We start from the raw sequence: 13864 nt of genomic DNA on the forward strand, positions 1-13864 counted from the left end.
GCTCTATCATTTGACGCAGAGAGAGGCTCCAGCACACGTTTCACCCAAGGAGGAGTGACGCGTCAGCTGATCGAGGCGCGCGCAGGGAAGGCGACTTTGGCCTCTCCTGAGGCAGATGAGCATGCAGCCGCCCGGGTCGCCTGCTGCTCTCCATGTGCCGCTGACAGACGTCGTAAGTGAGGCAGCCGTTGTCCTTCACTGCCCTCTTTGGAGACGAGGAAGGGGCCGTCTCGAACCCCCAGTCTCAGACTCTTAGCACTTATATTGTGCCATGTTGTTGAGTTTTAGGTGTTAGGTACAAATGTCCTTATTTATCTTGGCTTCCTGTGGGCTAGAACCTTGCTTTTCTGCTGGTCATCTTGCAGAATCTGTGGATATGTTTTACTTATTCTGATATATTTTTTCTTGAATCACTAATATTGATGCAGGCTGCCTTCATGATCCTGTTCTTAACAGGGAGGGGAAATATAAGTTGAAAGGATCAATATAACTTAATGGCGGGTGTTAAGAACAGAACCTGTATAACGTTACTTCTTCATCTGTATAGTCTGCCCAGGGTTACATTTCATAAGGTGCAATCCTATACAGAGTTACTCCAGTATAAGCCCATTACATTTGGTGGGTTGGAGTAATTCTGTATAGGATAGCATTGTAAGAAATGTAACTCTGCCCACAAACTGAAAAATTACTTTTGGCTGTCATGAAAGGGATGGGCAACTGGAGAGCTGGAGGACCACGACTGACTGCCCAAAACCCAGCAACATCAGGCATAATCCTGGCCCCTTATAATAAATGTACAGTCTTATAAATCTGCATAACTTGGCTTATCTCTCTGTTGTTTTGGGGGAAGAGATTATATATTGCCATTATGTCTGGAAACATGTCTCTGTAACAAGTACATCTAAACAGCAACCCTGTAAGGTCGGTTTGGCTGGGAGAATATGAATGGCAGAATAGGGATTTAAACTTGGACGTCTTGAATCCATTAGACCACACTTCCCTCCTGCTTTTATGTGTAGGGGGTGGGGGGGGTGGCATGATGCAGATTTTTGCATACTTGGGACTAAATTCCATTGAACTCTGTGGAATTTACTTCTGGTTAAGTATACATGCAATCAAAATGTAAGCGTAGTTACTAGGAAGTAAATCTCTGAGCCCAGTGGAGTCTACCTCTGAGGGCAGGTTATTACACATGTGCAATCCTAAACAGATTTAGTTTGAAGTAAATTTCTTTCTGAATTACAAATACATGTATACAACATTTGCGGATGTTAGAATTTAATCTTAACTCTTGTGAAGTACCTTGGAGTCCAGTTCTGTTCCTCTGTAGATGCTACAACATACTGACAGGCCCCTAGTAAAAGAAAGTGTATTATTCCCGTCATGCAAATATAAATGTGCATTTTATTTTTAAAAACTTATTTTGAAAACTTTTATGCTGTCTTGCAAGAAGTTGCTCATAACAATAAAAGAAAATCCCCAGAAACAAAAAAACCCCCAAATAATATCAGTAAAATGTATTAGTAGCACAATCCAAGTCAATAACATAAATAAAACAAACTAAGTTAATATAAAAGATCATTGTTATGCAGAAGTAAAAAGGAATAGGTTTGAGGATGAGGTTGCTAGGATGTAAGGACCATTCTTTGTTTTCATGGCAATGTTTTTTTTAAAAAAAATAGAGCTGCAGAATTTCAATTCAGTTCAACTGTATTTTCTTGCGATATAGGTTATCTTGGAAACTATGGATGTGCTGTTTAGAATAAGAGGAGGCTTGGACCTGGCATTTCAGTTAGCCACTACAGATGGTATGTCTATGAACGTATTGTGAGTTACGTTATAATAGTAATTTTTATGAAGTGACTGTGCAATGTTGACGTTACTTTGAAATCATTGTCAGCAAAAGCGTAGTCATCCTAACCAGACCTGTGTAAATCATGGAATTTTAATAGGTTCGCTACAGAGAAAGTAATGCAACACGGGGCCTGGTTTTGAGACCCAGACCCTATACCAGTTCAGCAGCAACCTTAGAAGTTTCCCCCTTCTCCAGTGCTTAGCCCTTGATCTTATCACAGCATTTAAATGTCAAACAGACAAATACAAATGTGTATGTTAAAAATTTCAAGTGGTAGATGATTGAAAAACTATCCTAGGCCGTTTGCTTCATTGCTTTACTGTTTTTTTTAGCTTGAGTGTTCTTTGTAATGCTTAACTAAACTCCAAAGTAGTGTTTCTTGTTCTGGCCCATCAGTGGACAGAATGAACAGTGGTTTTCTCTGGGGGTTTTTTTCCCCTGGAGTTCTTTATGATTTTCCGTGGGTTTTTTTTTCTTTATTTCAGATTCTTCAACTAAACAGGCACTAAAATATGTTTTCAGTGACCTTTCAGCCAAACTGGCTTCAGATGCGCTGGTGTTCAGAATCTGCCATAGCTCGGTGTATCTGTGGCCAAATAGTGGAACAAACTCAGTTGCATCAGAACTTACTGATGACTCTGCTTGTAAGGAGATACTTCGGTTTATTCGGTGAGTATGGCTAAAAACTGAATGCAACTGAATTGTTCCAACAGTACATGAATTCCTTACTGCAGTGTTTTTCTGCTGTTTTCCAGTTTTGAGCAAGAAGATGAGACTAAATTCAGGTTTCTGAAAAAGAAGGACAAAAAGTTGCAAGACTTGGTAGCTATACTTTTCTTTACCATGGCTTTGTAGAGATACGTCTCTTTAAAAGGAAATGACCAGGACATTTTTAATAAAACTGATCTATTTGGCACAGATGTAGAAGTTGATATTTACAGATCTCCTTACAGATTCAAATGTGCAGTTTCTTCCTTTCAGAACTTAAATGTTCTTATATTGCCTGCAGAGGTGGAACTACCAGGGGATTGGGGGGTGCACATTGCACTGAACGCGCGCCTGGGGGGTGGAAAATAATGCCCTGTCCCCTGTGGTGCCCCTCCTGTCCCCCCCCCCCCACTTACTTTTATCAAACAGTGCAGGCTGGAGAAGCAGCCTGTTCCCTTCAGGCTGAAAATGGCCTGGTGGGAACTACACTTCCCAGGAGACCTTGCAAGCCCCACGGTCTCATGGGAAGTGTAGTTCCCACAAAGCCGTTTTCAGCCTGAAGGGAACAGGCCGCTTCTCCAGCCTGCACTAAGGTGAGGGGGAGTAGGGTGCTTTGGAGGGGGGGGGAGAGGGAGGGGGCAGAAAACACAGTGCGCACCAGGCACACTCTGGCCCACCTAAGCCTCTGATTGCCTGCAGTGCTACTATTCACCAATCCGTCACATTTTTAGTGTTTATTTTCTCCTTCAGCAGGTCTCTGAGCTTTGCTTTTGACCTTGCTTAGCTTTTAGTCATCTGTGAAGGTTCTTGATATTCCTAGGCTTCCTGTTTTTCTCCATTTCTATGTGTAAATTGGAACCTGGTATTTTGGCATATTTATTTATGTGTGTGTTTGTTTTTGTAGCAGCCTATAGTAAATATAGATCTTATGCTAGAAATGACAACTATGCTGGAAGCCCTGGCTCCAATTATTGAAAGAGAGCACAGGGAGCATCACTACATAAGTATGACATTGCCTGTTGATGCTGTTGTCTCTGTGTCTCCAGAAGAACCATGGCGGAAGTAAGTAGATCAGAGCTATAAGAATGTATGTATTAGGGGTTTTTTAACTTTCTTTTGTTGTATGGTTATCTATACTTCAACACTCAATGGCATACAACTTTATAACATTCCTAAGTGTACAGTGGTATATTCTGAGGAATTTGTAAGTTTGTCCCTTTAAAAAAGCAAAAAGATTGTTTAAAAGTAGTTACAACATTGTTGAGCTCTCAGTAGCATGTTTGGGAAGTTGAAGGAGGGAGATGAAAGGCTATATGCATTTTTAAGGTTTATGCGATTGTTATGTTTAAGCTCTTGTTATCTCTAGCAAGATGGCAACTCCTTAGCTGTAAGCTCAAGCAAGCATAGTAACTACACACTTGGAGATAAACTGAAAAGCTGCTTGGGGAGACCCTCTGATATGTGGGAACAGGTCATACCAGCTACAACAAGGCAGGACATAAATACTGTTCTGCTGATGAAAGAGGGTTAGGTCTTCAGCACCCCTTTCCCTATAAGAAAGGCCTATGGGAAGAGGGAAGATATAGAAAGATTCACTTCAGCCAGCAGAATGGCAGTAAATCACAGTCCATTATATGTACAAGTGCTATATTTGAGATAAGGTATTTCTTTTCCTAGTGCTTAAATGGTTACTTCTGTGTCTTTCAGCGTAAGAAGTCTTCTGGTGAATGCAATTCACACACAGCTAACAGATATGGAAAAGTGCATTTTGAAATATATGAAAGGAACATCGGTTGTGGTACCTGAACAATTTCATTTCATGTTACCTGGAAAAAAGCAATTGGTAACAATTTCATATCCTACAGGCATATCTGACAATCAATTAGAGACTTACAGACAGGTACAACTTATGCTGAAACATTGTTTGGGTGACATTGGTCAGAATATGGTCGATGATTGATTTTTGTTAATATTTAGAAATCTGAAATATTAATCTATATTGAATTTAATTATAATAAATATGCTTTTTACTGATTCTTCAATTCTTTCTCTTATCTGTTCATTGTTTTAAGTAGGTTTCTGTTTATACGCATATAGATACTATATAGTGTTTGACGGCCTGTATTAATTTCTCCTAATTGTTCATTGTTTTAAGGAGGTTTCTGTTTATATGCATATGAATACTATTTATTTGTTTGTTTATTAGATTTATATCCTGCCCTTCCCAGTAGGACTCAGGGCGGCGAACATCAGTATAAACCAGATAAAACAATACAATATCAAGCCAGTGTAAACAAGCAATCATACCAATTAAAAACTTGAACCAGTATAGGGTTTGCCAGTCTTTTTAATTTTTGCGAAGTCCCAAATAAAGAGTCTTACATCCTTCTGTCTGTGGGTGGAGTTCATCTGGCATATTGTGTAACTTGTTTCATAGCTCGGTCCAGAGGATGTATGTGTGAAAGGAGTCCTGAGAGTGGCATAGGCCAATGCTGATATGTTTGTCTTGTTTGCTGGCATAAGTGTCACCTATTCCAGTGAAGAGGGCAAAGACGCTGAGGGGCTGATTCCACAGCTCCACAATGGCCAGGCTTGGAGCAGCCCACAGCCACACAGCTATGCTGGCGTGGGAAAGCTCTGTGGCACAGCAGCAGGTGTGGCGGGAGCGTTCCTAGGAGTAGAGCCAACTTTAGTTGTCTTTAGATGTCTTCCACCAGGCTTTCAGCTGACATGCCCCAGAGAAGCATGATTTAAGCTTTATGGGGCAATTCGGGTGGCAGGAGGGATTTTTAATTTCCCTCCTTCATTTGCCGCCTAAGCCCCCTTTGATGGCAGTGCAGTGGTATCTTCGCTGTACTGTCTCTGGCTGCCACAAAGCTCACACACACACACCCCCGCACTCCTTGGCCTGAATTGAGATGTTAAACAAGGTTGTGACTGAAAGCTCCATACATCCATTGATTTCCTGTTCTTTTTATCAGGGGCAGCTAATTCAATGTGTACACAGGGATTCCTTATTCTGTCAACTGATCATTCTGTTACTGATGTTTGAATCCAATAATATGAGAAATATGAGGCTGTTGCTGCAGTTCAGTTGAATCTTCTCTCCCTCCTTGGCAATATGTCAGGAAACAGCATATGATGGACATTGCCATATTTGATGTGTCTCTGTAGTTGCCCTAGTGAATCAGTTCCTGCTTGCGGGGGCAACTCAAGAGCTTGACAACTTTACGTTGTGCACTTTCTTTCCAAGCACATTACTAGAGGAGGGAGGAGGAAGAAGCAGGAGGAGAACATATTTAGCATATCATGTAGTTCTGTCCCCAGAGAATGAGGAAATCCCTGGGTAATTATTTATTTAAAGCATTTTTGTGCCACCTTTCCACTTGGTCAGGGACTTGTATATGACACCCTGGATGAAGTGAAGCGACAGTAACTTTCCTGTTTCTTCTCATCTTTGATTATCTTGTGTACATATACAATTTCATATTCATTTGTGGGTTCATTCTGAGCCTAGCTAATCAAAGGGCTCTATGATGGTTACGCAAGTCCCCCCTCTGTGGAACATTCTTAGAAAATCCCCTAAGTGTGGTAATTAAGTGCCGACGGAGTGCAGAACACTATGCCTTTAATAAAATTGTTGATTATAAAAATGACTATAAATAATAATGAAATTAATGATAAAGCAAAACTCTCGCCTTTTTGCCTTGCTTGTAGGAACTGCACGGACGGTTTAACCTGCCATTTGATAGACCTTATTTTCGACGGGCTAATGCTTATCACTTTCCAGATGAACCATTCAAAGATGGCTATCTCAGAAATCCACATATACATCTCAATCCACCTGGCATAGAGTCTGGTATGGTGAGTTTCATTTGTGCTGCTCTCATCTACTGATAGAGCAAAAATAAGGAGAACAGAATCCATAGAAGCAGAAGAATTAAGAGACATGCCTGACCAGCTCCTGGTACCTTTCAGTCAGTTTGAAACAAACGAGAAATCCACAGCTCCATCATCTAGCTCAGGGGTGTCCAACTGTGGCGCTTCAAATGTTCATGGACTACAATTCCCATCAGCCACTGCCAGGGGGATTGGAAGAGGGTCACCTTGTTGAAGTTCACGATATAGTTTTGACATCCCAGCTCTTATGGAACTTTCTTAAAGAAAGCTTGGTGCCAGACCACTAAATTATTCTGGTCTTTGTAATTCAGCAAATTTTAATCTTTGTTGAACTAATGCTGAACCTATTAGCTGGGTTAATTTTTTTTCTTCTCTTCACAGATATATTTGGTTTACGGCACATACAGTTATCATCATTATATGCAGGATCGTGTTGACGATAATGGCTGGGGTTGTGCCTACCGGTCATTGCAAACCATATGCTCATGGTTCAGATATCAGGGATACACAGAGAGGTCAATACCTACCCACAAGGAGATCCAGCAGGTAAAGATATCACCCCTTCTTTCTGCAAGGTGGCCTTCCCTATTCTTTGCATCAAGGAGGCCAAGGACCCACAGAGGGATTGCTTCTATGGTTGGTCTTTCTGAATTTCCTGGTGCTTTCTTCCCCCTGTTCAGCAAAGTGCATCAATCTCAGCATGACTGTGACAGAGCACAGGTCTAGCTCAGCTCTATTAGTTTGGAGCATCTAATCTGGATTGGTCCGTATCATTATGTATTTTGTTTAGCGCCTGATATGTTGTTGGCCACGACATCAAAAGAAAATTGGCTTCAGATATCATGATAAAATCTGAATTAATCCTTTTTCTTGTTGGTTTTTCATATAATAGTTAAGCACCATTTTAACAGTAATACTATATTTGTTTATTTCTTAAATTTTTACCCCACCCATCCCCAAAGGGCTTACTGTGGTGGAAAGGACAGGCTTGGTGTGAACTCAGCTCATGCCCTTGTAGCCTAAGGAACTTTCTCCACGGCATGTCTCATGCCAATGATATGGAATACATGTTGGTGACCAAGAGGTATTCCTACCTAGAAGACAACTACAGTGTTTTCTCTTTTTACTATTTTGTTTCCAGTAAATCAAATGTAAAAGAGTTTCAGTTAGGTAAATATAGTGACTAGTAGACTAAATGTTCAAATTAGTGCTATTTCTGTTTTTGCTTGTTGTGGTTTCCAAGGCTCTTGTTGATGTTGGAGACAAGCCACCTCTGTTTGTTGGATCACGCCAGTGGATTGGTTCTATTGAAGTGCAGCTGGTCCTGAACCAACTACTAGGGATAACTTCAAAAATATTATTTGTCAGGTAAGAATATGTCAGAAAGGAATTTCTGATGGGATAAAGGTGATAAGAATCCAGAAGAGGAGAACAGGTTCTCAAAGGGAGCCATAATAATGCCAAAGTAACTTGATGAAAGAGGGTTGCTAAAGACTAGGAATTGGAAGATGACTCAGATTGAAATTGCAGGTCACCCATGACACTTTGGTTAGTCACATGCTCTCAACGTGACCTACTTGCAAGATTGTTGTGAGAATACACATGTACGTGTACTACCCTAAATGCCTGGAGGAAACAAAACTGGTGAACATTTTGAAAGATTTATCAGTCTGATTCATACAGAGTATACAATCGTATTTACTATTAAAGCACAGATCAGTCAACAGCTCTCATACAAGCAAAGGTTTGCATCTCCCATCTGTAGATGGAGTCTGAGAATCTTGTTATGCTAATAGTACATGGAATCCTGTAAAAATCTATTGATTCTGAAATACATTTTATGATGGTAATCCCTAAAGGCAGAGAACATTTATTTAATTCAGTTTATTTGGCACCGCATGGTACCACGGTTTCTACATCTTTGATTATAATAAATGTCGCCTTGGTGAAAGTGATTTCTGATTGCAGGTAAATAATTTATTTTCTAATGTCATTTTATAGCTACTGTTAGAAACATACTGTTTGCTTTAGAGTTTATATATACAGATTGAAACTGTCCAGTAGTTATATTTTTCTGCTGAAAATCATAGAGTAATCAAAAAATGTCACTCTTGAGAAGGTCCAAAGGTTCTACTTGTTTTCGCAGTGCTAAATACAGTGTGTACAATATGTGACGTGTGCAATCTAAAGCACATCTTACACTTATGCAAGATAAAACCTGCTAACTATTTGTCATGGGTGACATGACAGGGTCACTATGCCATCCATCTGTTCTTGGAGGCAAAATGGGTTCCTTAAAGTGAATTGTGATGTGATTCTTCCTTGGAGTGAATTGTGATGTGGCTCTTCCTAGCTGATAATGTGCATTGAGCCAGTTCTCAGAGCTGTATGAATCCTTGAATTCATAGCAACATTGGCCCAAATGGGTAATGCAGAGAATGCTAATGATGATTTCCCCCCCCCCCCCCCTTTTAAAGCCAAGGTTCTGAGCTGGCTTCTCAGGGAAGAGAACTCGCTAATCATTTCAAAAACGAAGGAACACCAGTTATGATTGGTAAGACTTTTAAGACCAAATAAGTATGTATCATCAAGACTTCTTTCTCAAATATTTTCTGGAACTTTTAACAAGTTCTATACTTTGGGCTAATGAGATTCATATTCCTTTTATCTTCCTCTGTGCCACTTATGGAGCAAGTGGTTAAGAGCAGGTGTACTCTAATCTGGAGGAACCAGGTTTGATTCCTCGCTTTGTTGCCTGAGCTGTGGAGGCTTATCTGGGGAATTCAGATTAGTCTGTACACTCCAACACACACCAGCTGGGTAACCTTGGGCTTGTCACAGTTCTTCTGAGCTCTCTCAGCCCCACTTACCTCACAGGGTGTTTGTTGTGAGGGGGGAAGGGCAAGGAGTTTGTAAGCCCCTTTGAGTCTCCTATAGGAGAGAAAGGTGGGATATAAATCCAACCTTATGGAACCGGGACATTTGTATGCTCTCCCATAGAAAACTCCATGCCTATGAAAAATTACACATCATGGGGAGGTTAGGCTAGAGCCTTTATTCTTGATGGATTGGGTTCTCACAGACATTTTTATATGAGTATTTATTTGACATTGTGATATTTATTTTGTATTTTGAAAGAGTGCTGTACTGTGAGATGTAGTTTGACATTTACAGCAAGGGGTGCTGTTTATTTTCCCTACTTTTATTGAATATGAACACTAAAACAGCAAATCTGCCCAAACTGGCCCACCACTTCCATGTATTATATGTATGATTACTCATTTTGAAATAATAAAGACTTCTGTCTTTTCTCATTTTTTCTCATGAACTGATAACCATTTGAAAAGAGCTCTGCTTTTGTTCATTCCTAATGCCTACATGTGAAGTCATCCCTGACTTAGAAATACCAAGACTGCATTTTCTTACCTTGATTTTTTAATCTTCAAAATGTACTTGATTGTTTTTAGAAACTCAGACACTGTTGAAGAAGCTGAGCCTGTCAGGATGCTAAAAAAAAAAAAAATCTCTGAAGTCAAATGATTAAAAATCATGGTCTCCACTCTCCTGCAATCTTCTTAGATCACTTTGAAATAGATTAGAGATAGTAAGGAAATGTTTAGGTTGAAATATTTTTCCTCTTGAGAACTTTTCTGGCTTCATAAAAGAGCCAGTAGAGTGTAGCCATTAGTGCGTCAGACTAGAACCAGAAGATTTGAATTTAAATCATCACTTTGCTGTGAAGTTGATTTTAGAGGGTGACCTGAGGCCATGACTTTCTGTCAGCCTAACCTTATTTCAGAGGGTTGTTGGGAGAATAAAACAGAGGAGGGATGAACCGTGTACACTTCTCTGGCTTCTTGGAGGAAGGATGGGGTTAAAAATAGGACAGCACAGTTACCCCACTTGCTTGATTTTTTCCTGTAAAAAATGGGTGAAGGATGTGTTTCCAGGGAAACAAGGAAGGTCATTTTGGTAAATAATTCCAGCAAAAATAAACAAGAGTCTAGTGGCACTTTTGACACTTTCAGATGCATCTGAACAAATGGGCTCTGCTTCAGAAACATTTGTGCTAAAATCTCTTAAGATGCCATAAGATTCCTGGGGGTTTTTTTCTTCCAGATAATGTATTAATCGGGTTTTAAGTCAACTTTTAAGTTCTTATTTTCCACATCTCACTCTACATGTGCCCACTTTCAAGTATCCTTATGCAGACTTCCACAGATAGTGGACATGGTGCTTGTCTATTCCTTTTTTCATCCCTTCCACTTTTTGATGACACGAAACAACACTGATTCCCTTTGTTTTGTGAAGATGTTTCTTATAGTCTGTCATGACTTAGCCTTGTGCTTTTCTAGTTAAAGATCATGTGTGATGTGTTCTGTGATCATGTTGCTCAAAATTGACAGTTGTTAGGAGCGCTATGCATAATAGCATATTTTCTGCAAAGTATGATTTCAACTTATTTCACCCATTTATCTTGAATTTTTCTGCTGTGTGTTCCATGAAAAGTTGTACTTTATTTTTTAAAGAAATAGTCAGATGTTTGGAACTTCCTGCTTGGCTTTAGAGAATCCTTTTAATTTTAATTCCCTTCTTTTCCAATTCAGGTGGGGGAGTTTTGGCGCACACAATACTAGGAGTAGCCTGGAATGAGGTCACAGGGCACATAAAATTTTTGGTTCTTGACCCACATTATACAGGAGCCGAGGATCTGCACGTCATACTAGAAAAGGTGAGACTCTGATTATACATCACATTTTTATTTCACCACCAAAACAAAATGCAGGAAAAGGCTCTGGGCAATCCAGGCTTGAATCCCACTCTGGCAGGGAAGCTTGGTGTGTGACTGTGGACCAGTCACACACACTCAGCCTGACTTACCTCACTGGTCTGTTATAAGAATAAAATGGAAGAGTGGAAAAAGATGTAGGCTGCTTTGGGTTTCCATTTGGGTGAAAGGCGGAATATAAGTACAATATATAAATAAATAGAAAACCAATTAGACAATGATGGCGTGTTTTGCTTCTCCAGCCACCTCTTGCTTCCCTTGGCCCCTTTGTCACCCCACATCCCTTTGGACTCACTTTTCCCAAACCAGAGAATCATCATTTCTGTCAGCTTCCCCTCTAGGACTAATTTTTAGATATTAATTGCCCGCAACCTGGTTCCCTTTTGGTTCAAGAGAATGTACATGGATTTCTTTGGATCCTTTACTGGTGAATTGTACCAGATATGTGGTGATCTTCTTATGCCTTTGTTGCCATTAAAAAGTATAACCAGTTTCTTCTCTATAAAATATTAGTGTGGTTATTTTCTTGTGTGGCTCCAAATTAAGACCATGGTGAATTTTAAAAAATGCATGTTCTTTTTTCATATCTAGAAAATAATGCTACAGTTTAAATCTCATTTGATTCCCGACAAGAAAAAATCTGCCCTGGCAGGTGGAATCATAGAAATTCACCCTCATATATTGCTGAGGCACAGGAAGTTTTTGCTTGTCAGTCTTTCTTCCTTCTGCCTCATCAAGTTCAATTTTCTGCTTTAGCACAGGAAGCAACTCGGCTGGAGTGAAGTTTCAGCAGGCTGGTGTAATTTACAAACTCATTCCCTCTGTGTTAATGATGTCTGGCACATCAGCAGTCATTTTAACTATGTCTTTGGCCTTCAGCAGCTGTGTTGTGGAGATTAGTTTTCTGACAGTGGATGGGCGAGCCATACTGATTGTTGATAGGCTCAGAGCTGCCTCGTCAGGGATTACCTCTACAGGAACTCTGAGATACTGGATAGTTTTTTTCTTTTTGCTTTTCTGAATGTTCCTTTGAAGCTATCATTTCACCATGTGAAAAACATGCATGCAGAGATTGCTGGAGGGTAGCAGACGTGAAGCTGCATCCCCCATTATTTTCTTCTCCTAGTGCAGGATATCACCATGTAGAGATTATTCAGGGGAGCATTTTCCTGTGAGTTTCTTTTGAGACAAACTGACAAATAAAAAGGTAGATATATGCATGCAGATATACATGCTTGTGTTTTTGGGTGGACAGAGGACCACTGACTGGACCTCAACATATTTTTTTGCATTATGGACCACTGCCCAATGAAGTGCAAGCTGTAGGAAATGTTTGATATGAAGCTGTGGAACCTTCTACAATGTGAAGGTGGAATGTTTGTGAAGGGTGGAACTGCAGACTGAGATATGTTTCCTGATTCTACATGGAACGGTTGATTTATTTATTACCTGAAGCCATGGTGGATAAATGTTGATCTATAAGGGTATTATAATCTGTTACAACCTTTCTGCTACATTGATTCACTACAGCTTTTCGTGCACTAGCTCGTGAAGAATCAAAAGCTGACTGTTGCTGGTATAGATTTGTCTCGTTCTTCTATAAAGTTTTCATATACTTGTAATACTTGGGAGAAGGGAAGCCAATGGATGTTACAAAATTCAGAGGCACATTGGACATAACTTTTCCTTTCATTAAAAAGGGTTATTTTTGATACCTCCAAAAAACATAACGGACACTGAAGCTACTGGTTGAGCAGTTGTGGTGTTTTTTTATAGCTGTTGAGTAAACAAAGGAGCCTTTGTGTAATGTGTAAGTCTGTAAATCTCAGAATGTATTGAAGTTTTTGATGTTAGTACAGGGTTTGACAGATCCCAAGTGCAAGTTCACAGAGTTGCCTAGAAATTTTATTGCGGCTTCGTATTTTCAGCAATGATTTTATTAGGTCAACAACCATGGTTATTCCCTTATTCATAAACCAGAATTTGTCGTATTAGAACCTGAATACAATTACGAGGGACTGCGTAGTAACAGATTCTTTGCTAGAAATAGATAATATGGTCATTAAAATACAAAATCCTGAAGACTGAAACCTTAGTCTGGCACCTAAATTTTTGTACTGGCTCCTGGAATGAAAGGAAATTTGTCAAGTTTTGCATTAATATTGTAACAGTTTGGTCAGAATGTCAGGTAATGCCTTTAAAGTTGGTGTATCTGACAATACTTTTTTCTCTCCTATCGTACAGGGTTGGTGTGGATGGAAGGGCCCTGATTTCTGGAGCAAGGATGCTTATTATAACCTGTGTCTACCTCAGTGCCCAAAAACTATCTGAACATATATTAAAAGATAATGGAAAATTAGCTGTTGTAGTTAGAAGAATGTGTACATCCTTTCAAGTAATAGTTATGTATTTTCGCTTAAAATATTACCCTATGGTTGGGAGTCCCAGTCGGTATATGTTAATTCCACTATTTTTAGAATGTAAATTAAGAATATGGTGATCTTTTAAATAAAATGAGTATTAAACATTGCCATTTTGAACAGTGATTTTTGTTCCTGTTTTTATTATCTGAGCCTAAGGTTTGCCAATTAGAATATTCATGGGAGTGCATG

At 39.7% G+C, this 13864-nt stretch overlaps 1 protein-coding gene across 2 annotated transcripts; it reads left to right on the forward strand.

Annotated features, from left to right (window-relative positions):
* Positions 1-20: 20 nt before the first annotated feature.
* Positions 21-13798, forward strand: UFSP2 (UFM1 specific peptidase 2). 2 transcript variants are annotated; one of them, XM_048509594.1, is made up of 12 exons: positions 21-172; positions 1730-1808; positions 2341-2524; positions 2611-2677; positions 3468-3625; positions 4271-4463; positions 6281-6427; positions 6845-7009; positions 7707-7831; positions 8941-9017; positions 11071-11195; positions 13497-13798. In XM_048509594.1, exons 1-12 carry the CDS (start codon positions 116-118, stop codon positions 13581-13583), a joined length of 1464 nt encoding a protein of 487 aa, XP_048365551.1. In that variant the 5' UTR covers positions 21-115; the 3' UTR covers positions 13584-13798. The 2 variants fall into 2 exon arrangements, with proteins under 2 accessions (XP_048365551.1, XP_048365552.1); XM_048509595.1 differs by having other exon boundaries at positions 3471-3625.
* The last annotated feature ends 66 nt before the right edge of the window (positions 13799-13864 follow it).

Source organism: Sphaerodactylus townsendi, linkage group LG10, assembly GCF_021028975.2.
Source record: "Sphaerodactylus townsendi isolate TG3544 linkage group LG10, MPM_Stown_v2.3, whole genome shotgun sequence".
Taxonomy (NCBI): domain Eukaryota; kingdom Metazoa; phylum Chordata; class Lepidosauria; order Squamata; family Sphaerodactylidae; genus Sphaerodactylus; species Sphaerodactylus townsendi.

What these genes read in the sequence shown, in the direction of transcription:
- UFSP2 (XM_048509594.1), top strand. Translation starts at nt 116, where the DNA reads ATGAGCATGCAGCCGCCCGGGTCGCCTGCTGCTCTCCATGTGCCGCTG. An exon ending in CCAGAAGAACCATGGCGGAA is followed by an intron (nt 3,626 to 4,270) that starts GTAAGTAGATCA and finishes TGTGTCTTTCAG; the next exon opens with CGTAAGAAGTCTTCTGGTGA. An exon ending in TCAAAAATATTATTTGTCAG is followed by an intron (nt 7,832 to 8,940) that starts GTAAGAATATGT and finishes CCCCTTTTAAAG; the next exon opens with CCAAGGTTCTGAGCTGGCTT.